Here is a 24,636-nt window from a genome sequence, read left to right as displayed (position 1 = left end):
GAGAACTGTTTATTTGAATGAATCACCATTTTTAAATTTCTAATAACGTAACTGATTCAGGCAAGGATTATCAATAGATAATGGCTAAGACCATTAGGTAAAAGGTTGATAGTGAAATAGGTACTTATACAGTGTCAGCTCACAGATTAGTTATTAAGCACAAGTCCCTTTAAATGGAAAAATTACTAACAGTGTTGGCATTACTAACAGTGGGAAAACCAGACCTTATACACCCCCTGCCAAAATGCAGTCTTTAGTAAACCAACCTAGCCCTTCATTCCCCAGTGTCCGCCATAGGAATGTAAGAGGGGTGTTTGCTGAATTCTCCAGGCACCTCCAAGGGCGAAAGGGCAAGGGAACACACCCAGACCTCTTCCCCCTTGCCCTGTCTCTCACCCAGCACCTGGGAAGATCTGTGCTTCCTAGGAAGAAAGCACGCGGTTAAAACACAGATGAGAGGGAGGTGGACACTTCATGCAATTCCCACTGCTTAAAACGGCACTATTTACTACAATGTCAAAAGTATCCTGAGGTATGTCACTTCATTTAACAAAAAAAACAAAAAAACAAAAAAACAAAAAAACAAAAAAATGGTAAAATAATCTATACCCCGCTTCCAGACTCAAAGAAATACAGAAGATAGAGAAACACATTAAATAAAGTCCTGGGAAAACAATCAGATAAATTCGGATTGTGAGATACTCTACAATTAGCTTAATTTCTTCAGAAAGGGGAATGGGAAAAGGGAGACTGTTAAAAGATTTGAAAGACCTAACCAAATGTAATAGGTGGTCCCTGATTAGATCCTGGTTCAAAACAAACAGCTATAAAAACACTTTGGAGACAACTGGAGTAGTTTGAGTATGGGCTGGAATTAGATGACATTAGGAAATTACTGTTATTTTTGCTGGATGTTAAAATGATATTATGTCTATTTAAGAGAATGTCCTCCACAGAAATATTGAGGGAAAAAAATCGTCATAATGTCTGTAATTTACTTTGAAATGCCTCAGTGAATAAAAAAATATATACATATTGATGAAATAAATTATATTAAAGTGAGTCAATCTGCAGTTGAGTCATTCACATGTGAAATAATAATAATTTTTCACAGAAGGAGTCTAGGGTCCCCACTTAGAACATAATTATATTTCCAGGTTACACTCCTGTTCATGTGTTGTTCTTATAGTACAATTAGGCCTTCAACACAGTATGTTTCTAAAAAGTTCAGGATGAAAAATATCTAATCTTCTTTCCCCACTGTGACTGAGCAGAGGCAAGTTGCCTTGCTATATCCATACTCCTTAGTACTAGAATGCTGACCTTTTGTTGAGGGTATTAATATACATAGGTAGAAAAACTATACTCACCAGCTTCCCATTTAGATAGGGAAGAGAGCTAACAATATGCAAGCAAAGATAATTCTATGAACCTACCACAAAGGCTCTTAAATGAGAGCTAAGTCAGCTGTCAAGAATACCCTTGGGCCTTGGTTACTTCCTCTCTCTCCCCACTGATAATAAAAGCATGATAGCTGGGGCTAAAGCAGCCATCATGAGGCCAAGAGGACACAAAGACTTCCACCCCAACACTTTAAGCCACTGAACTGATAGCAGTAAATGCCTAAGTGCCAACTTCTTATTATAGGGAGAACTTAATCCCCAAGGTTCAGATTCCTATAGTTGTCCCTATTACTCTCAGCTGATATAGCGAATGTCAAGGAAAAGAAACACACCAGTGCCCAAGACATAACAGAATCATTCTTTATGAAATGAGTCCCTTATAAAATAAATACGAAATGGGAAATGCAGGAGAACTGTGAGGAAGAAGAGATTCTGAGTATGTGCTGACCTGTACGCACCACCTTCCCCTTAACTCAACCCTAAGCTACTTTCATCTTTTGAGCAAAACAACTGCCACTAGCATGTACAGTCAACGGGACGTAAGTGAAGCCTTAGGCTCTGGCAAGGTACTGGTGTGAGGCATTCTCTCCAGTGGACTTAGTAATAAAGTGGAAAACAGCAGAAGAGGGCTGAGGACCGGAAACTATGGAATGCTGAGAAACATTTGAAAGTCAGAGATGGGGGAGGGGGCCACAGCCCACAGTCTTTCCATGCTCAGCAGTCCAGGAAAGTCCAAGGAGACAAGAGAGCAAAGGAACAGGGAACTGACAACCTATCTGCCCGGGCAGGCTCATGGTGAGAGAGACCCCTTGCCTATAGGGAAGGGCTGACATCACAGAGGGCTCTCTAATTACCGTTCTTAGGCTTTGACAAAACAACCAAGGCAGACTGCCTAAACAAAGGGGCCCAGCTGGCTGAGAGAGAACAATCAGGCAGAAAAATGAGAACCATACTCTGTAAAATAGAACTTCTACAGGAGGCAGAATCATTAAGAGAAATACCTTAACTGCATAAGGGAATTTAAGGACATTCAAGTAGAGCACTCAAAAAAAAATAACAACAACAACAACAAAACACACTTTTAAGGGTGAAAAAAGAAACACGATTTTCCAACTAAATATGTTTATACAATGAGTTGAAAGAGAAATGCAATAACCTGAAAATCACTTACCCAGCAGGAAGTCCTTTACAGTCAGGTGGAAGGAGAGCTACCTGATGATATACACAGATTCAAAGAGCATATTATCCACATGGTGATGAGAAAAAGAATCACAAAAAAGTCTCTAACTAAACAAACGAACCAGAGCAAAGGAAAGAAGATGGCAGAAGAAAAGGAGGAGCTGGTGTGTATACACACAAAATTAACAACTAACAGAGTTAGATCATATAGGCTCTAACTAACAACTCCTCAACCAACGGGGATATACTCTTAAAAGAAATTCTATTAAATAACACACCATTTCATCCAAACTTAAGGGCTGTTGGGGAAGGATGGCAGGAAGGCAAAAGCATCCCAAAAGCTGCTGGGGTGAAGGTGGGCGATGGGCGGAGGGAAGGAAAGGGGAAATGGGACATCTTGTAGAAGAAATTGTGTGTTTTTGTGGGAAAACATAGTTGAGCTCTAGGCATCAGACAAAAAAAATCATATCCATCTGATTGTGAAAGAGGGAAAGAGTAAGCAAATCACTAATGAAAAAGAATATAACATAGTAATCAGAAGAAAGAAAGGAACGAACAGTGACTTGAACAGACCGCAAAATAAGGAATATTTAAAAATAAGTTACAACAATATAAAATAAGTAATGAGAATAAAGAAAGACAACAAGAATGAAATCAGTTCTATCAGCTATTATGCTAAATATGAAGGAATTAAATTCCTCATTAAATGAGAGATTGTAATATTGCATTATGAAATATAATCTAGCTACATGTGATTACAAAAGATAAACCAAAATGATAAAAAAATGACTTTAAACGGGTAGACAAAGAAAGGCAATAGTGTCAATATCAGACAAGAATTAAATTAATGGCTGAATGCACTAAACAGAATAAAGCAGAATATTATATAGTAATAAAAAATACATTCATGAAGAAGATCTAACAGGGAGAAAACAGAAGTTTAAAAATACTAAAAATGCACAAACTTCCAGTTATAAAATAAGTCATGGAGATAAAAAGTACAGCATGGGGAATATAGTCAATAATATTGTAGTAAAGTTGCACAGTGGTAGTGACTATATTTATCGTGGGGAGTAGTAAGTCATGTACAGAATTGTTGAATCAGTATGCTGTATACCTAAAACTAATATAACATTGTATGTTAATTATGTTTCAATAAAAAATGATCAAAATGGCCAGTTTTAGGTTATGTATATTTTTAAAAAATAATTAAAAAACTTAACTAACTTTTCACCAAAATGCATATGTATTATATAATACATATAGCATATATATGTGTGTGTGTGTGTGTGTGTGTGTGCGCGCGCGCGTGCATGAAGAACTAGAGTGGGAGATTTTAAAACCTCTCCTTCAATACTGGACAGATTTATTAAGTAATAAAGATAATAAGTAAGAATATTTTTAAATGCCATTAATTTTAAAACTCAAATATCCACCAAGGATTTGAAAAGGGTATCCCTCCTACCCAGCAATCCGAAAGGCCAATAAACCACAAAATCCTAACTTTTCTTGAGGAGAGCACTGGCTTAGCTGCTGCCACAGATCACAGAATGCACAGCCGCCAGTCACCACACAAGCAGGTAAGAAATCAACTAACGCTTTAACAGCTAAAGGTACATGTGAGACAGCCTGCCCTTACAGAACCAGTGGAAGCCCCAGACGTAAGCGGAGTTCACACACACGTGCAGAGTCTTCTCCAAAGGTCTCCCATACAAGAAAGATTGGGGGACAGACAGGAGAACAGTCTCCCTCAGGGATGCAAGCATGCAGGAGCGGAACAGCATACGCTACAAGAATGACACAACACTCCACACCTCCTGCCCTGCCCTTTCTTCCACATAAGGAAAAGCCTTTAGGCACAGCAAGGGAAGCAGCACACTGTCACCTCTAGGACACAAATAAAGATCCATTGCTGCTAGAAGGGCAGGAAGTAATGCAGGCTCAGGAACTTATACCACAACCATCAGAGGACTCCTACCTTTGTGGAAGGGACAAGAAACACTCTCCCAGCAAAACACCAAGCTAAAACAAGGCAAAAGTTTGGCTCCTATGGAGAAGAGGTAGGAATGCTGAGAAGGCACAACTCCCAGGGCTCAGACTGATAAACCCTGGATAAGAATGAAGCTGGACCAAGATAGAGAATCTCAAAAAACCATACACAGCGGTCTACTACTGATAGAAGGGGAAGAGCAAGGCAGCATGGTGAAAACCCTCTATGGTTCAGGCACTCAAGGACAAAAGAGAGCTGAGAGTCGGGGCACCTGGGTGGCTCATTCAACTAGGCATCCAACTTCGGCTCAGATCATGATCTCACGGATTGTGGATTTGAGCCCTGCCACAGGCTCAGGGCTGACAGCTAGGAGCCTGGGACCTGCTTCAGATTCTGTGTCTCCCTTTCTCTCTGCCCCTTCCCCACTCACTCATGTGTGCTCTCTCTCTCTATCAAAAATAAAAACAAGAACATTTAACAAAAAAAAAAAAGAGAGAGAGAGCTGAGAGTAGAACAGAAACACTGAGAAAAACCTTGAGCACTCTAGCCACCCCCAGTACAAGGCAACTCTAGAAGGATCTAAAGCCTGTGATATATTGAAGGTAACAACAGCAACAAAATAATGCAAACCCATTTTAGCTCCTAACTAGATTGATCCAAATCCCCAGACTGACCAAAAAAAAAAAAAAAAAAAAGAGGTGTAAATAGCATAAATGCTATTTACTGCACTCTTTCACACATGATGCTGGCATTCAATCAAAACTATGACATACAAAAAAGCAAGGAGAAAAAAAAACATTGTTCAGAAACAAAGCAAGCAATGGAACCAGATTCAGAGATGACACAGATGTTGGACTTATCAGATAAGGACTTTAACAATAACTATGTCTACTTTGTAAAAGAATCTACTAGAGGGGTGCCTGCGTGGCTCAGTCAGTTAGGTATACTAACTCTTGATTTTGGCTCAGGTCATGATCTCATGGTTTATGAGTCTGAGCCCAGCATCAGGCTCTGAGCTGACAGTGAGGGGCCTACTTAGGATTCTCTCTCTCTGACCCCTCCCCGCTGATGCTTGCTCTCTCTCTCTCTCAAAATAAATAAATAAATAAACTAAAAAATAGTAATAACCTAATAGAAAAGGCAGTTGACATGCATGAATATATGGAAGATTTCAGCTGAGACATGTCAACTATAAAATGGAGAGTCCAGTGGAAATACTAGACATAGAAATCACAGTATCAAAGATGAATTCCTTTGACAGAGTCACCAGGAAACTTGGCACAGCTGAGAAAAGAATCAATAAACTTGAAGATAAGGAAAAAGAAATTACCTAAACTAAAACACAAAGTAAAAAAGAAAAAAAAAGCATAGAAAAAGCAGAACAAAGCATATAAAGGCTGTGACATACTATTCTATCAAATGGTCTGACACACATGTAATTGGAGACCCAGAGGAAAGATTATACCAGAAATAAAATGTGAAGAGATAATGTCCAAGGATGTTCAAAAAATAATAAAAGACATCAAACCACACATAAAACCAAGTTTTTTTAATCAAAGACATATTTAAATTTCTAAAATTCAAAGAAAAGTAGAAAAATCTTGAATGTAGACAGAAGAAAAAGATATTATGTACAGAATGTAAGACTTACAGCAGACTTTTTGTTGGAAACTATGTAAGCCAAAAAAAAAAAAAAGAAAAACAAATAAGCAACATCCATAATGTAGTGGGGGGCGGGGGGCTGTCAACCTGAACATAGCAAAATACTCTTTCAGACATGCAAAAGCTGGAGAAATTCATTGGCAGCAACTTATGCTACTAGAAATGTTCAAAGAATATGGTTCAGGCATGAGGAATATGATCCCAGACAGTAACTTAGTTAAAAGCAAAGAAATTAAGAGCTCCAGAATGTTAAAAATATATAATAAAGACAACTTGTCTGATTTTTAATTGCTCTAAAAGTCAACTGATGATCAAAAGGGAATATGGCAGAAATGTTAGGTTTATAGAATAAAATAAAATAGCTGAAAATAGTGGCATAAAGGATGGGAAGGAGGATATGCAGGTACAACAACTGTATCTCACCACATCTTTGACATCTCTCCCTGTTGTCTAACAGAAACCTCAAAATCAACATGCCTTTGGGGTGCCTGGTTGGCTCAATCGGTTAAGCATCTGACTTGATTTTGGCCCAGGTCATGATCTCACAGATCTTCAATTAGAGCCCCACATCAGGCTCTGCACTCTCAGCAAACAGCTTGGGATTTTTCTCTCTCCGTCTCTCTCTGTTCCTCCCCTGTTCACACTCTCTCTTCTCTCAAAAATAAATAAATAGAGGCACCTTGGTGGCTTGGTCGGTCAGTTGAACATCCGACTTGGCTCAGGTCATGATCTCTTGGTTCATGAGGTCGAGCCCCACATCGGGCTGCTGTCAGTGCGGAAGCCCACTTCAGGTCCCCCGTCCTCCTCTCTCTCCGCCCCTCCCCAACTTGCGAGCACACACGCACATGTGTGCGCTCTTTCTCTCTCCTTCTCAAAAATGAATAAACATTTATAAAATAAACAACTTGAGTTCCTGATCCTCCCCCTTCAAACCTGCTCCACCCACAATCTTCCCCACCTCAGTTGTTGGCTGACAATACAACCCTTCCAATTTCTCATACTAAAATCCTTGGAATCATCTTCAGATCTTTCCCTTTCTTTCACCCTTATTCCACCAGCATACTCTGTCACTGCTATCTTCAAACTACACCACCAGCATTGCCACCATGTTGGTCTAAGCCACCATCATCTCTCACCTGGATCACTGCAACGGAATCCTAACAAGTCTTCTAAGCTGCACACTTGCCCTGTGGCCAGTCATTCTCAGAAGGACCCTTGATAAACTCAAGTCAAATCATGTCAAAACCCTGCAGTGGTTCCCCATTTGACTCAAAGAAAAGTAGACACCTTTGCAATGTCTTGAAAGAAAGAAATGTGGCCCTTAGTAGGCTTCCCTTCATTAACTGACCTCCTCCCCTAGTACTCAGCCCCAACTCACTCCCTTCCAGCCTCATTGGCCTCCTTGTCCTGGGACACAACAAGCAAACACCCATCTTAGGACCTTTGCTCTCGCTGCTGCCTAGAATGCTTGTCTCCTAGAAATATGCCATCCTGTAAGTCACTGCCCAAACCTCCCTTGCCTAGTGAGCACTAACTGGACCACCTATTTATAACAACATCCCCACACCCACATCCACACACTCTGCCAAGTTATCGATACCCGGCTCTACTTTTTCTTTTTTCCTTAGCACTTACCACATTTTAACAGAGTATAAAATTTATCTAATATGTTCATTGTTTAGTTTCTGTCTCTTCTCACTAGAATGCAAGCTCCACAACAGACAGAATCTCTATTTTGTTCACTACTGAATTCATAATGGCCAGGACAGATTTTGGTGAAGAAGATGTATCTTGAATAACTATGTAAAACAGACCCGAATAGGGGCACCTGGGTGGCTCAGTCGGTTAAGCAGCTGACTTCGGCTCAGGTCATGACCTCGCGGTCCGTGAGTTTGAGCCCCGCGTGGGGCTCTGTGCTGACAGCTCAGAGCCTGGAGCCTGTTTCAGATTCTGTGTCTCCCTCTCTCTGACCCTCCCCCATTCATGCTCTGTCTCTGTCTCAAAAATAAATAAACGTTAAAATAAATAAATAAAGACCCGAATAAGTGGAAATTGTGGCACACTGACAGCACAAACTATATTCAGTCATTAAAAATAATCAATTACAGGGGCACGTGGGTGGCTCAGTCGGTTAAGCATCCGACTCTTGGTTTCAGCTCAGGTCATGATCTCATGGTTCACGAGTTTGAGCTCTGCATCAGGTTCTGCACTGACAGTGCAGAGTCTACTTGGGATTCTCTCTCTTCCTCTGTCTGCCCCTCCATCGCTCTCTCTCTCTCTCTCTCAAAATAAATAAAACATTAGGAAATAAATACATACATAAATAAATAAATATTAAAATAATAAATTACAGCCAAAGTAGATTGCTTGAAGGGATTTCCATTAAATACTGTTGAATGAGAAATGCTGGATGATGAAATGACTTTACTCTTTTTCTCATTTTTGTGAAATAATTTTGTTAAACTATATGAGTAAATGTGTGTCTGGATGGTCGTATATGAGCATGGACACAGCACTTTATCAGTATAGAGCAAAAAAAAATTTTTTTCAGTGAAAAGTATATATGGAATTATCTGAGTTCAAATTGATTAATCCACTTATTATTAATATAACTTTCCTGGGGCGCCTGGGTGGCGCAGACGGTTAAGCGTCCAACTTCAGCCAGGTCACGATCTCGCGGTCTGCGAGTTCGAGCCCCGCGTCAGGCTCTGGGCTGATGGCTCAGAGCCTGGAGCCTGTTTCTGATTCCGTGTCTCCCTCTCTCTCTGCCCCTCCCCCGTTCATGCTCTGTCTCTCTCTGTCCCAAAAATAAATAAACGTTGAAAAAAAAATTTAAAAAAAAATATGTAACTTTCCTCAAAATCAGCCCCCTCATCGATAAAACAAGGATAACAACAGCAGGATAAACCTTGCAGGCTTCTGGTAGGACTTGAATATGAACTGTGTGATGCATTCAGTGACTACTGTCTCTGTCATTCACCTTTCTGTCACCAGCAACTAGCCCAGTGAGTGCCTAACAATTTCAGGGGCTCAATAAATATTTGTTGAAAAAATTAACCACAGCTATTATTATCGCACACACAAAAAACAAAATACGAAGTTTCAGAGAAAACATCCGTTTAAGTGGATTAGTTATATACTTTAAAATCTATAACAACACCAGGATATACAAAGCTGCTTTGAGTCTCTATCCTAGAGTATAAATGTGTAAACAGAAAAAAGAGATAGCACATATGGCAGGCATCAATGGTGATGATTTTTCCTCTGATTTTGTTTCCAGGTTAGTTATCATCAGCCACCAGGAAATATAAGCAAACGTTCACTGGCAGAATTCTAGCTCTAGCATAAAGATCCATTGTTTCTTCATGAGATTCACCTTCCAAGCTGATCAACAAAACACTTTATTCCACAAAATCTCATCTCTTTATATTAACATTTATGCATGGTGATTGTTCCTCTATGCTTTTACTTACTTTTCTTTTTTTTTTTTAATGTTTATTTATTATTGAGAGACAGGGACACAGAGTGCGAGCAGGGGAGGGGCAGAGAGAGGGGGACACACATAATCTGAAGAAGGCTCCAGGTTCTGAGCTGTCAGTACAGAGTTCAGCATGGGGCTTGAACCCACAAACCACGAGATCATGACCTGAGCCAAAGTCGGACACTTAACCAACTGAACCACCCAGGTGCCCCCTTACTTTACTTTTCAGGGTACCTCTTTCCCATATGGTTTTCTAACCCTATACAACATATTTTTTTGTTTTTGTTTTTGTTTTTTAGCTTATCTTAACTTTCATAAACTCAGATTTGAACTTTACTTCAGGTATTTTCCCTGGGATTTGACTCATTAAATGTCTCTACTGCAAATCCCTCAAAAAGAACCAAAGTGTTTGCCTTGGTTTGAAAGAGAGGGCGCTGGTATCATGGAAGACATGGGAGCTTGAGAGGCAGCTGTTAGCCGCAAGACTCCATGTGAAGCTTCTCTGGGCTCTGGTGTCATCATTTGTAAAATAAGAATGTGCATATTAGATTACTTCTGAAGTTCTTTTTCTACTTCCCACGAACATACTTTTTCCTCCTTTTTGTAAGGGAACCACTCATTCAGGTTTTATTGCATGACAACTCTGAAGATCTCACCAGAATCAATACTGAAAACAAGGCATTATATTCATCAACATGGTAGATCTGCAATGAATACATTTTATCAGGATCAGTATGTGGGGAACAACTCACCCCAGTTAGTTATCGTAACACGTTCCACAGAATCCAGGCCAAGAATTATAATTTGGAGCCCAGGTAAGATAGTAATGGCCCACCAAAAATATTTACATCCTAATTCCCAGAATCTGTATGCTACCTTTACCTTACCTGATATAAGAGACTGTGCAGATGTAATTACATTAGGGATCCTGAGATGGGGAGATTATCCTGGACTACCTGGGTCAACCCGATCCAACCACAAGGGTCCTTATAAGAGAAGCCAGGAGGGTCAGAGTAAGAGAAGGAAATGTGACCACAAAAGCAGAGGTTGGAAAGATATAGAGCAAAGGAATGAGCAAAGGAATGTGGGCAGCCTCCAGAAAACTGCAAAAGGAAAGGAGGCAGACTCGAGAGACTCCAGAAGGAACCACTCTGTCTGCTCATTTTAGATTTATATTCTCCAGAACCATAAGATAATAAACTTATATTGCTTTAAGCCACTAAATTTGTGATAATTTGTTACAGCAGTAACAAGAAACGCATACCCCAGCACTGCCAATAAGTTTTGTCCAGAAAAGTAGTTGTGTATAAAATCCTACGGTATCTGACGAAGTTTGAACTAGGAACCCGTGTTTGTTCATGAGAAAGGCAAAGTATAGTGGGACACTGCCCTAGGGTTCATGGGCACAGGATGGCACTCAGGAGCCACTTGGGCAAGAAAGCACAAGATTGAGAAGGAAGGGAGCAAGGAACAGAGCTTCCCAGGGGGGTCAATTCAGTTGCTGGTGTGTAGACAGGTGTTGGCAATGCTATTTACTGCTTCTACTGGAATTAGGGGACCAGAAATCTGGGAGAGACATTTTATTTCATTTATATTTAGTTATTTCCTTTTCAGCTTTTCCTCAGCCTTCCTGTTAATCTTTGGTTGTTTTTAAAAATATAAGCCCAGTTCAACTACACTACGCTTATGCAGGTTACAGGGCTTCTAGATATAAAGGAAAATAACTACATATCTAACCTGGTAAAGTTTTAGCCTGCTAGTGAAGAATGAACTGGAAAGAAGAAAAAGTTAAACGTCAGCATAAGGACAATTGCAAACATTTTGACAAAAAGTAATTATCCACCAAGTGTGCAATCTGTAACTGGGGATAATAATAAACCTTCAAAAACTGTTGTACAATAAAATGAGATAGCATACACAAGTACACAGTAAACAGAAAACCTAGAATTCATACTGTGTGCTTGTGTGTGACACTTTCAGGCTGCCGACCCAACAGTCTCCTCTGTGTAAGGTGGTCCTTCAATGGAAATATTTAAACAACTCCTATGGGGCACCTGTGTGGCTCAGTTGGTTAAGTGTCCAACTCTTGGTTTCGGCTCCCGTCATGATCTCACAGTTTCCTGAGTTCGAGCCCTGCACTGGGCTCCCCAATGACAGTGCAGATCCTGCTTGGGATTCCCCCCGCCCCTCCCCCACTCATGCTGTCTCTGTCTCTCTCAAAATAAATAAACTTAAAAAACAAAAAACAAAAAAAATAACTCCTTTGTCTGCAATATGGCCTGTCACAAGGTCTAGCCCTTAAAGGACTGTTTCAATTTTTTTTATAATTTTTTTTAATGCGTATTTTATTTTTGACAGAGAGAGACAGAGCATGAGCAGGGGAGGGGCAGAGACAGAGGGAGACACAGAAACCAAAGCAGGCTCCAGGCTCTGAGCTGTCAGCACAGAGCCTGATGCAGACTCAAACTCCCTAACAGGAGATCATGACCTGAGCTGAAGTTGGGTGTTTAACCGACTGGGCCACCCAGGCACCCCAGAAGTGTCCACCTTATTCTGATTATTAGCAAATTGCAATGTGTATAACTTTGAATGAACTCGGGTCTCCTTTTTCTACTCAAGGGCTTTCCAATAGTCTCATCCATTCTTTCTACAAGAACAATTCATGGCTTACATAGAAACAGCTACGAAAGGACCTTCTCTTCATCCAACCTCTAATTTCCATAATGGCAAGAAAAGGAAAGGAGGTCCTTTCCTTTTCATCTTATTCTCACTATGAAAATTTTCTACAGAAAGAGAGAAAGAGAGAGAGCTTGTGAGACAGCACAAGCTCAGGCCTGCAAAAATAGATTATTGCCAAGGAAAAACCTAATAGGGCTAAGGTGGGGCCGGGCATTAGGTGATTCTATTGCAGGGAACTCACTCTGGCAAACACTGCACAAAAAAGAGTGGACCTAAAAAAGGATTAAGGGGTCCCATTGTTAAGAAAAAATCAAATTGACCTGATGAATGTAGAGGGAGTGGAGTCTCTAGAAAGATCCCACAATGTCAGTACCAGTCTGGATTAGCTTCTATGAATTTGAAATCAATAGATGGCTTTAGTTGCAATTGTTGTTTTCTTTCTTTCTTTCTTCCTTTCTTTTATTTATTGATTTATTGATTGATTGATTGATTGATTGATTTTTGAGAGACAGCACAAGCAGGGGAGGGGCAGAGAGAGAGAAAGAGAGACAGAGACAGAGAGAGAGAGACAGAGAGAGAGAGATAGGAAACACAGAATCTGAAGCAAGCTCCAGGCCCTGAGCTGTGAGCCCAACACTGGGCTCGAACCCATGGACCACGAGATAGTGACCTGAGCCGAAGTTGGACACCACCCAGATGCCCTACAATTGTTTTTTTTGTGTGTGTTTGTTTTTATTGAAACAGAAGTGTTATACAAGCATGTGTGTTATAAAAGTGCGACAAAAATTTGCTATTTCTAACATATAAAGTGATATATTCCAAAACTTATTCAGAATAGAGAATATGAAAAGTTTAAGGTCTTTGCTGAAATACAGTCTTCTCAGACCCCTTGATCCTTGATTTATGGCCAGAAGGCCCATTAAAGGTAACTTGGAAAATATTTAATAATCAAGAAACTACACACAAACAGGTAAAGACATTCAGCTTTGGCTTTACCATTCAGCTAAAATCTGCTATTCAGCTTCAGCTTCGTCCTCAGCCTTTGGAAGGCAAAGGAACTGAAAACTAATTCAGGGTTATCTCTAGCATCAGTGAACCTGTCCATGATTGATGACCTTTTGATCGAGTATTTTGTGATCATAACTAAATTATGTCACTAATAGTAGGACATCTGAATTCAATGCAAACATCTGCATATTCACTTGAAATATAGATATGCATTCTAGATGTGATCGGGATGAAAAATTCTGTGTTTTACATGTTGAAATTGTAAGAGCCAGGAAAAGATAAGTGTCTATTTAGTATTGCAATAATAAGATAGACTAACATATGGTGATTTGGGAAGCTGTTCACTCTATATCCAAAAATAATAAAAAATGTCCAAATAACTAAATACATGGAAAAATAAGTTGGAATTTATAAAAATATCAAAAGAAAGTACATTGGCCAGCTGTTTCTAAAGCCTAAATAGTAATATAAGACACAATATAGGGATTATGTAATAATTCTAATTATTTGTATAACTTTTTAATTTATAACTATTAATAACAATAAACAAAATAATGTTTAAGAATTGTGTTTACTTTTTAAGTAATTAAATTTAGGCCTGAGACTTTCATGAAAAATACATTTGGGAATTTTCTAGATGCCGTGAGAAAGGATTAAAAGCAGAATTTCAACTTCTGCTTTGAACGAATGTGGATGTTGACATTTACCTATTTGACAAAAACATCTATTCAGTTCATCTGAAATTCAGATAAAGTGTTTACTCCTGGTTTTCACCTTTGAGCATTCTTCCAAACTCCCATTTGAAAAAGTAAGTATGGGGTTGGCTTCTTCCAGTTTTATCCTGGGAGATGCTTATAGGTCATATTGTCAAGGAAGCCCTCTGAAGCACTGATCTACCTTTCTTCCCCCTTTCTGATTTATACTCAGATGAAAGGCATCCTGGTGTCTCTGGGTGCATTCTGTGACCCTCTTACTAGCATACCTTTCCTAAACAAGCCTGCTCTTACCCAAACCTCGTTTTCAAAGTATCTGTTCGGTGCGAGTGTGAACTTGGTAGGGATAGATCTGGAAAGAACATGAGCTTTGAACCTAGAAGCCATGGGTTTGAAGCCTCTGCACGAAATTTAACTGTGCATTACTTCTGGTTTTTTTTGTCTCTTACATGAGGATTAATACTGTTCTCAAGGGAGCTGTGCTGATGACGTTACTAATGTAGATAAAGTTCCAGAAAGTGGCCCTGGCACAAAGTATCTGCTCAATAAACGGTGGCTCTCGTTACCCTGGGCATTTTACCACTGGCTTTGTGGTTCCAGATTTTACACATCCTGTGAAACGGCTGTAACACGTGTCTCATCAAATCCAAAGGTTTGGAATTTTCCAGTTATCTCTCCTCCTAGGCCTTTGTTTTCAACATCCAACATTTCCAGGCCGTTCCCCCATGCATAGTGCAACGTGCCTGCCTTGCTCATTTGTCTCTAAACTTCTGGAAAGAGAGATCTAGTCAGAGAAATTGCAAAGGCAGAGAAAAAAAGATCAAAGATTCTACGATTATCGAGTTGTCACCTCCCAGAATACACACAACACATTTTGGAAGCAAGGAAAGAACTTCTGAGTGTGTGAATGAGATTCCAAAACCTGTTTTGAGCTTCGCTCGGGATGACCCCCTCCCAAACCCTATAGCGAGAGCGCTTCCGACCACATTTCCAATCACCCTAAAGGAAGAAAGGCGGCGGCGGGGCTGCGTGCGCGCCTGTGAAGACACCCGCCCACGCGCGGCTCCGCCAACGCAAAGACGCAGCTCACTCCCAGCACCGAGGAAGAGGGAGGCTCCATCCGGACTCACTTCCTGCAGGGGAAAGGAAAGACCTCTTGGTGCAGGGCGGCCCGCGGCAGTTCCGCCCCTGGACCGGCCGGCAGCAGAGCGCGCCCCGCAGGCACTTACGTGGCGCTGCCCGCTCGGGAGACGCGGCAGGCGAAGGCCGCCCCGTCGGCCCCGGCCTTCCCGCGGGGGTCCCGGTCGGCCCCGGCTAGGGGCGACGGCAGGGACGCCCGCAGAGCCCCCAGCCCTGAGGAGGGGCGACCCCGGGAGGCGCACAGAGCGCGACAGGAGCAGGGGCGCGCAGGCTGCCGCCGGGTCACCCACCTTTCTCACTCTGCGGGCCGTGTAGAGCCCCATCCCGTCCTGAACCCGGGAGGACTTCAGGGAGAACCTGTCCGGCACGTACATGCCCAGCATTTTCCCGGCCGCGGCCGCCGCCGCCTCGCTCAGCACCAGCGCTCTGCGCCCGGGAGGAGACACATCGAAATTTGGGGTGCTGGGTGGAGGGGAGAGGCCGGCAGGGAAGGAGGAAATGGAGTTTTCCTCCCAGAATCCCCACCTCCCCGCCGATTCCAGGATCCCCCGCGGCTCAGCCCCTCCTAGTCCCGGGTCTGGCTCAGCCCGGAGCCGCCGCGGCCGCTGCTGCCATTGCTGCCGCGGGGGCGCCGGGGGCGCGGGCCGGGGCGCTGCGGTCTCAGAGACGCCGCGCGCTGATTGGCCCGAAGTTGGCGGCTCGCACCCGCGCCGGGCGCGGAGCCGAGAGCGGAGCTGACCTCGGGGCCTCAAACCCAGAGGCCGGCGAAAGGAGAGGACCAGCCTGCTCCCCGCGTCCAGCGCCGCAGCGTTGAGACCCGCCCTTGTCCAGCTCTGGGTTTTGCCGCGCTGAACTAGTTCTAGTTGGGAAATTGTACTGTTTTCAGATGCAAAACGAAATGGGCCGTGACACAGCTGGGGGCATCCTCCAAAACAATTTTATGGAGTTCCAGACTCTGAAAGTATGCTTATTGCCCGACTACTGAAAACTAACCCTGAGGAGTAAGAAATTTGGGTCCTTCTCGCATTGTTTTTTTCATGCTTGTTTCAGGGATTTGAACTCGTAGGGAATCAGTAAGTATGGTGATTAACGTACAGGGAACGGGGGTGTACACAGTCTGCAACTAATCCATTTCAAGTTAATTCAAAATTTGTCGCGAACAGTTTAAATGTTTAAATCCAGTAGAAACTAGTTATTGTATGGTGCTGTAACCCAGAGAAAGTGCTTAAGCTTCACAAGATACACCATTTCTGAATCCTCTCTTGCTTGGAAATCACCAGACCTGTGATAGATCTTCAGACATAAACCGAGGAGATGGGAGAAGGGAAAGCCCAAACAGCAGAATCCAGTATCGCAGGGATGACAAAAGTCTTGTTTCACAGTTTTTAATAAAGTTAGGTATTGCAGTGTGCTCAGAAGAAATTTGAAAAGGCGTTTGGTTGTTTTTTGTTTTGTTTTGTTTTTTGTTTTTCCCTTTAAGACAAGCTAGGAGTTTGCTATCAATTTCTTTTGATGGTCTTCATAATTTTCTAATCTGAGGTCTTTGGGAATCCATTTGATGTTCCTTGTAAACCGTTAAAAATCATAATAATTTTGATAACATTAAAGACCACACTGTCAGAAAATAAAATTCAACTAAACAAATTTTAAAGATTGTATTGGATTCATTCACAATCCATGAGTGGGGCAGCATCCAATCTGGCAAATAGAAAAGAGCTCAGAGAAGCTGTACTAAATGAAAAATTCTTACGGGTAAAAGGAAGCAGGAACAAGGAAATTATATCAAACAAAAAAGCAGATTGACTGTTGCAAGGTTACTTTCTTTTAAGTGATGGCAGATGTCTCTGGCAAATCTAGTGCTTGGTCATCAGGCAACTCCTGATAACTGGTTTAAAATTACATTTCTAGAAGAGCCAAAGCTAATTAAGTTGCATCTCGGTTTGGTAACATGGGACTTAGCATAAGTAACTCCATTTTGAGCCTGTTGGCTTGTTGTTACCAATGCACAACCATGGAAATGATTTCTGTTTCTTGGAGACTATAAGAAAAGACTTGGAACACAAACAGTTCCTAATTTCCTAAGTAGAAGAACTTTACTAAAATCATATAATAACAATATTTGGAGATTTTAAATAATAGAATAAATGATCCTCTTTGAAAAATGTAAGGGTAGGGGCGCCTGGGTGACTCAGTCGGTTAAGCATCCAACTTCTGCTCAGGTCATGATCTCACGGTTCATGAGTTGGAGTCCCACATTGGGCTCTGTGCTGACAGTTCAGAGCCTGGAGCCTGCTTCGGATTCTGTGTCTCCCTCTCACTCTGCCGTTCCCCTGCTCACACTGTCTCTGTCTCTCAAAAATAAATGTTAAAAAAAAAAAAAAAAAAAAACTTTAAAGAAAAAGAAAAATGTAAGGGTAGCTTTGTCAGGGGTAAGAACAATGCCTTAATCAGAGAACATTGCCTTAATCATTCTGAGTTTTGATCCCTTTGACCTACTGTTGAAGATACTATCTAACTTTCTGTACGGGGGAAGGAGATGAATCAATAAATAAATACAGTTTACTTGAAGGGAATTTAAAATTAGATGGCCTTGAAACACAAAATAGGTATTCAGTAAATATTTCTTGATTAAAAGTCAATTCTAAGGCTAATCCGAGATTTTTCAAACTAGTGAATGAATGGTGAGACTAAATTTCACTTGTGCCCCAAAGAATCCGGACTAAGTCAGTTTTCCTGGGGTTCTTTAAACCAGTGCTATAACCAGGCCAGACCAGGTCCACTGTGCCCAGCTGGACCAGATCACAATCCAGAGGGTGGCCCATGGCATTTTCCCCAGAGCACTCACTCAGTTCTTTGTCAGACCCAGTCTTTCAGCTCTGGCCCTTAAGCCACACTGGCTTTTCAGTCAAAAGCTCTGTCAAGTCTCTTTAGGCACAGAAGTTTCCACAGCTTTTGATCATTAGATAGAAAAAGAAATGTTTTCTGGTCTTGGTCTGACACAACCCTCATTCACTCATGACCCTGGTTTGGCATAGCTCCCTTTTGGTTGCATGCTATGTTTCTGGGGAACAAAGTTGTCAGCTTGAGAATGTTCATCTTTCTGAACGTAGGCATCTCTACTAATTAATAAATAGTAAAAAATAAATGCAAAGATAAGTCTGAAATTAATTAAATAAGCTTTCCAGATCTTTTATGAATCTCTGCCAGAGATTTTGTTGCAACTGGCACAAACAGTAGATTTCATTAAATAATGCAATGATCTTTTTACCTATGTGATAGAGTGCTCAGAAAATCCACGGCCTAGAACATGGAAACCAGTAATAAAAAGCTCTTAATAATAATCTCTATTACAAGACATAAAAAAGGATACATGTTTGCCAAATCAAAATGCATAATACTGACCGGAAATTTGATTTTGAATCCTGTAAGACAGTAGTTGTACAATGAGTCATTTCTTAGAACTTTAAAAGCTAGAAAGTGACCTTTCAGTATCATCTTTGAAAAACGGGAAATTAAAAGTCTGCTTTATATCAAGAGCTTAAGTGCAGTCTTTAAAAAATAAGTAAGAAAATAAAAATATTGACATCAAAGTACTACCATGTACCTGATTTACTTATTCTAGAAAATACTGCACTATTTTGACCCAAGAGAAATGACTCTAAAAAAACATTTCCCTTTACTTTCAAATTTGGTTCTGGAGGAAATTTTCTTCATGGATATGCCTAAAGTCAACCCTAATTATTGAATTCAAACTTGTGTACTGGAGCAGGCCTTGTTTTTTCATTAGAAGGAAAGACTTGAATTATAATTCCATATTAATTATTTTACCACACATACTGTAGAATTCTCTTGATTGCATCAGTTATTAATGACTATTTCCAACTGTCAAAGTAGAAGAAAAGCCTGACAGAAAAAAACAAAACAAAAAAAACCACTGAGGGTTATTTGTCTTTTGTTTTCTGAGAGTCAGGATTTTGTAGTGAATGAATATAAAACCAAGTTTCCTGAGCAGAAAAGAATAAAGATTTATTTGTTGTGATTCGAAAAATAATATAATAAAATCCTGAAAATAAAATCCATAGTGAGGTTGTTGGCTTCTTGCTCTAAAATCATTTCTCTTTAGCATTGATTGCATTGTAGCAATAGCACCATGAAAAGATGACCCTGAAACCGGAAAAAGCCTGCATATTTAATTTTCCTTAATCTCTTGGTTTTAAGTAATGATACCAAAGACTTGTATGCAGTACCAAAATATAGTCATAAAATCCTTTAATTAGAAAAAAACCTAGAGGTGCCAGCCTGGCTCAGTCAGTAGAGCATGCGACTCTTGATCTTAGGGTTGAGTTTGAGCCTACATGGGGTGTAGAGATTACTTGAAAAAACAACAACAACAAAACAGCAACACAAGAAAACCTAGAAGTTGTTGAGACTAGAGTAACGCTGTAAAAAAAAAAAAAAAAAAAGCCGAAGGATAAATCAGTAGTCATCTCACGTCGAAAGTCAATACTATTGATGGAGCAGAGTATGGAAAGGTAACAGAAAGCTGAAGAAAAGTGAGAGGAGGGAACCAAGAAGGATAATAGTTTCCATGCACTGAGCCTAGTGCAGAAACCAGAAACCAGACTAGGTTCTTCATATCCATTATCTTAAAGCCCTAACAGCCCTACCATAACAGCCTGGCAAAGTAAATTTTATTAGCCCCATTTTACACATAAGGAAACTGAATCCCAGAGAGGTGATTAATCATAGTCAGTTTCAGACATCCATGAACTGGTGGAGGTAATTCAAACCCAGGACTGGCTGATTCCTGTGTCTTGATTCTGTATCCTGCTGATTCAGTTGGCTTCACTTTCCAGTTACACTTCCCATGAGGCTTCAGGAGAGGAGGAGCTCTCCATCTCTCTCTCTCTCTCTCTCTCTCTCTCTCTCTCTCTCTCTCTTTCTGTCTCTCCCTGTCTTTCATCGCCCCTTCCAATGCCCTTCCAACTCCTCCTTTAAAACTGGGCAGAAAATTTGATTGGCCAAAGTCCATAAAATACTTACTCGGTTGTCAGATACTCTAGTTTGGTTCAATCAACTGTGTCTAAGAGAAGATAGTCACATGGTTCTCCAAGGACATCTCTGCAGAGGGACTGTGAGATAAGACCTTGCTTTTACAAAAAGCTTCCCTGAACCTGTTAGATATTTTGAAACTTGGCCGATTTATAACCACAGCCTAGCTCATTCACACATTTTTAATCCGCAGAAGTGATAATATTAAGAAGAATCCCTAATTAACCAAAAAGCAATGACCAATACTCCTATGTTTGACAGAACCTCACGATTTGCTCTCCTGGTTTCTCTTTTCCCTTATTGAAATAAAATGGGGACTTCAGAACCAAACTATTATAAAAGAGTGGGGGGAGGGGGAGCACTTTCATAACATACTATTCCAAATGATTAAGGAGAAATATGAAAGTGATCATTTTCTATAAACTCTCTGAAACTATGTAGAGAGTAAAACAACAGTTATTATTATAATGTCTTACTAATTATTTAGCACCAAGGCAAGAACCATCCTTTTCCTTAAAAATGTTATTTCAAATAAACATCAGAGTTGAGTGCTGATGTGGCGACCTCTCACTAAAAAGGAGCACATGCATAACCAGTGATGTAATTCCCACTGAATTGGGGTCTCCAGAAGGCCTCCTCTCTACGGTTTCTTTCTTATGTTCGGCAGCTTGAAGTTTCACATAGTATTTCATCACCAGAAAGGTAAACTTCTAACTGAATCCTGTTACCCTGAGTGTGGGATCATAGCAAATTAACAGTTTGGCAATCGTTAATATTAAAATTTTTCTTTGCTGTTTCCAATTATAACCAAGGACTACATTAATATATTTTACATATGAATGAAGAATATTATTTTTTATTAAGTCGCTTAGGTGAGTTCAAGACAGTAATGTTCATTAACATTGTTTTACTCTATTTTATTTTTTTTTATTTTTTTTTCAACGTTTATTTATTTTTGGGACAGAGAGAGACAGAGCATGAATGGGGGAGGGGCAGAGAGAGAGGGAGACACAGAATCGGAAACAGGCTCCAGGCTCTGAGCCATCAGCCCAGAGCCTGACGCGGGGCTCGAACTCCCAGACCGCGAGATCATGACCTGGCTGAAGTCGGACACTTAACCGACTGTGCCACCCAGGCGCCCCATGTTTTACTCTATTTTAAAAAGTCTTGGTAATAGGCAATAGTATATTAAATTATTTCTTATTCTTAACACTTGTTGCTAACACACCAACAAAATTTTCTATTGCTAAAGTACGTCTGTATAGACCTTAAGCTTTTATACCCAAACCTACTTTGTGAAGTATAGTACTTAAATTGTATACATGACCTAAGTAAGAGACCATTTATTTTTCTGAAAGTTATCAATACTGCTTGCCCTGAAGGTAATTTGAATCCATCCTTAGAAGAAACTTGACAACATATGGAAAACCAAATTGGAAGACTTCTGGCTATGTGACAGGTATATTCTCTGGAGAAAAGATACCCCCCAAAAATTAAAATAATCTCATATGGAAAAAAATAACAGATCCTCTTATACCATTGGATCAGATGTTTCCTCCGTAAATTATAAGCCAGCCAGCCTTTGTACTGCTATTCTCTTTGTCTGAGGAATTCAGTTATTATACGTCTGTCTTTATTGAAGGCCACTATGCAGCTGTGAAGAAAAAATTGGCATCATGCTGATCCCTCAAGTCATCCGTTCTGACTGCCTCTGCAAAATTTCACCATAAAGAACCTTAGGCCAGAAGGACACAAAAAGGGTTTTTAAAAGAAATCACACAGAGTGTGTTAGAGTCTGTGGTAAAGTATATAGGCTACCCACAAAAATAGCTTCTGGAAACCTTATCCCCTGACACAACTGCTGGAATAGTGTCCCTCCTTTGTTTCTGCCATGGGGAACTCTTTTCTGTTAGGAGTGCTTCCCAGTCTCTGCTGGAGTGGTAAGAAGTCATGGAAACAGCAAGGATTTGGGACTCAGAGTATGAGTTTGAGTCACAGAGCTGAGAATTATTAACATGAGACCATAGGAAAGGTTAATAGCTACTCTACAACTGAAATGAAGATCATAATGCCAACTTTGTAGAACCCCAGACACAAAATAGTTTCAAAATAAATGGAAATTATTGTTATTGTTATTATAACCATGGATAAAGACTAAGTTTCATTGCTACACTTTAATGTTCTTCACCAAGTCATCTAGATTTTGCTATAATTACACAGAAGTGAGTCTATTACCTACACTGTGGCATACGGCAGCCCCCAATCATCCTTCCAGGACAAGAATAAAAAATCTTTAATATTTGTATAATGCTGGCTATAGGACAATGATGCTTCCACAGAGATAAGAAGGGTACTAACATTTCCAATAAGAACTTGTAGGAAAGTGTTCTCTGGCTTCATAGGCCACTTGTGTCACCCAGTAGGGGAGAAAATAAACCTTCCAGAAATTAAAGTAGATTAAACATATTTTATCAGTTTGAAATTCTTGATTATACTCCCAATTTACATAAAATTTTGTACAAGTCCTTCAATTTTTAACTCAAATTATGTTATCTATTTAAAAAATAAATCTTCGAGATCATCATAGATTCCTGCAACAAGTGTTTATGGACTCATAATGTGTCAAGAACAAAGAATAAGCAATAAAAGTGATAGGACACTTTGCATGAAAATTATACTGTAGCTAATACTACTACTTCAGGGTGGGAAGAAGAGAAATGGAGTCCATTTAATGGATTAAAATGCTGTCCCAATCTGTGTTTTTACCCAGTTGGAGGTAGAGTGAATTTGTGGAGAAATAAAGTCTTTCTTACAAGGAGGCTTTAATGGTATTTCTGTAACTATAGCATTTATTTTACTAATAGGAAGGAAACACAAGTATGGAGTGGTCGTATTAGAGACAGAGGGCTATTGTCTTGCACAAACACAGAAAACATCTTGCAGAGCTTACAGGAAAAAGGCAAAGCCTTTCTAAATATCAATTGGTAACAATTGATAGTCTATTGACAATATGTTTGAGGAGGTGCATAATCAAAGATAAAACTCAACAGCAAGGTTCCTGAAGGTACAACTTGATGTGACCTTTCAACTTGGAAGAACAATTGTAAGGACATATCAAACATGACAGACACAAAGGAGGATTCACAAGGGCCAAAATGATTCTTTAAACACAAAGTTAGGAAATGGGGAGACATGGCACAAATACTGAAACCCCACACATATAGTACATATAGCAAATTGTGAACATAGCAAATTATAAATTGGTGTGAGGGATAAACTACAGATCATTCTCATTAAAAGGATGGGCATTATCAGCCTAAACAAATTTCTCATTAAGAACCAAAAAATTCCCAGGTGCCTGGGTAGCTCAGTCAGTTGAGCGTCAACTTTGGTTCAGGTTACAATCTCATGGTTCACCAGTTCAAGACCCACATTGGGCTCTGTGTTGACATCTCAGAGCTTGGAGCCTGCTTTGGAATCTGTGTCTCCCTCTCTCTCTGCCCCTCCCCTGCCTCTCACTCTGTCTATCTCTCTCTCTCTTAAAAAATAAACATTAAAAAATATTTTTTAAAAGAACTAAAAAAGTTTCCCCAAAATTAATTAAATATCAACAGTAGAACTGAATGACTTCTATCTGTGCTTTGCCATCAGAGGTCTGGTGCCCAGAGTGGGCGAGTAAGCAGAATCCCGTGTAGAATTCTGCCTACATGGGACTGAAGCTTGTCTGGGTATACTACACTACTCTAACATTTAGCAAAGATAATTAAGGTCAACACCAAAAACAAACAAAACAACAACAAAAAAACAAAACAAAAAAACACACACACAAAAAAACCAGAACTACAGGAACTCTTTGTAGTGATCACACAATGAGAATGTAGAGATGAAATAATATGAGTTAATCTTAAAACTATTTGGTTCACTTATTTTGGATTCCTGGGTCCAATATTTCATATACATTCTCCTCTTCCACCCTTTTCCCTTTCCCTTTTCCTGACAGTCTCCTACAGCTCCAGTGTTATTTTATGCTATAAAAAATATTTTACTCATGCAATTGAAATGCTTTTTAACTTTCAGGCTCAGTAGGGAAAAATATGGAGGTGTTTAATTCTCCAGTTTTATATTTTTTCATGGGAAATGAAAGTCAAAATCTGAAAAGTAGCAACTTGCAGTAAAACATTATTTTTCTTCTTTCCCCAATATGTCTAAATGGCATCAAGTTCAAATACTTTATTACAGATAATCCGAGCCAATTTAAATGTCCAATTTCTCAATAAAACATGAATCAAGAAAAGTCAATATCTTTGCAAATGTGATTCCAAATTTTGC

The 24,636-nt window shown here is 40.1% G+C and overlaps 1 protein-coding gene across 2 annotated transcripts in view; it reads right to left on the bottom strand.

Moving 5' to 3' along the window:
* Positions 1-17,782, bottom strand: part of PRDM5 (PR/SET domain 5) — a 209,456-nt gene extending 191,674 nt beyond the window's left edge. For both annotated transcript variants that reach the window (XM_043569397.1, XM_043569404.1), the window contains exon 1: positions 15,546-17,782. In XM_043569397.1, coding sequence (XP_043425332.1) covers positions 15,546-15,638 — 93 coding nt within the window. In that variant the 5' untranslated portion in view covers positions 15,639-17,782. The remainder of the gene's footprint in view (positions 1-15,545) is intronic.
* Between the last annotated feature and the right edge of the window lie 6,854 nt (positions 17,783-24,636).

This window comes from Prionailurus bengalensis, chromosome B1 (assembly GCF_016509475.1).
Source record: "Prionailurus bengalensis isolate Pbe53 chromosome B1, Fcat_Pben_1.1_paternal_pri, whole genome shotgun sequence".
Taxonomy (NCBI): domain Eukaryota; kingdom Metazoa; phylum Chordata; class Mammalia; order Carnivora; family Felidae; genus Prionailurus; species Prionailurus bengalensis.
Note: the sequence above shows the minus strand (reverse complement) of the source record. Positions and strands in the feature narration are given on the sequence as shown.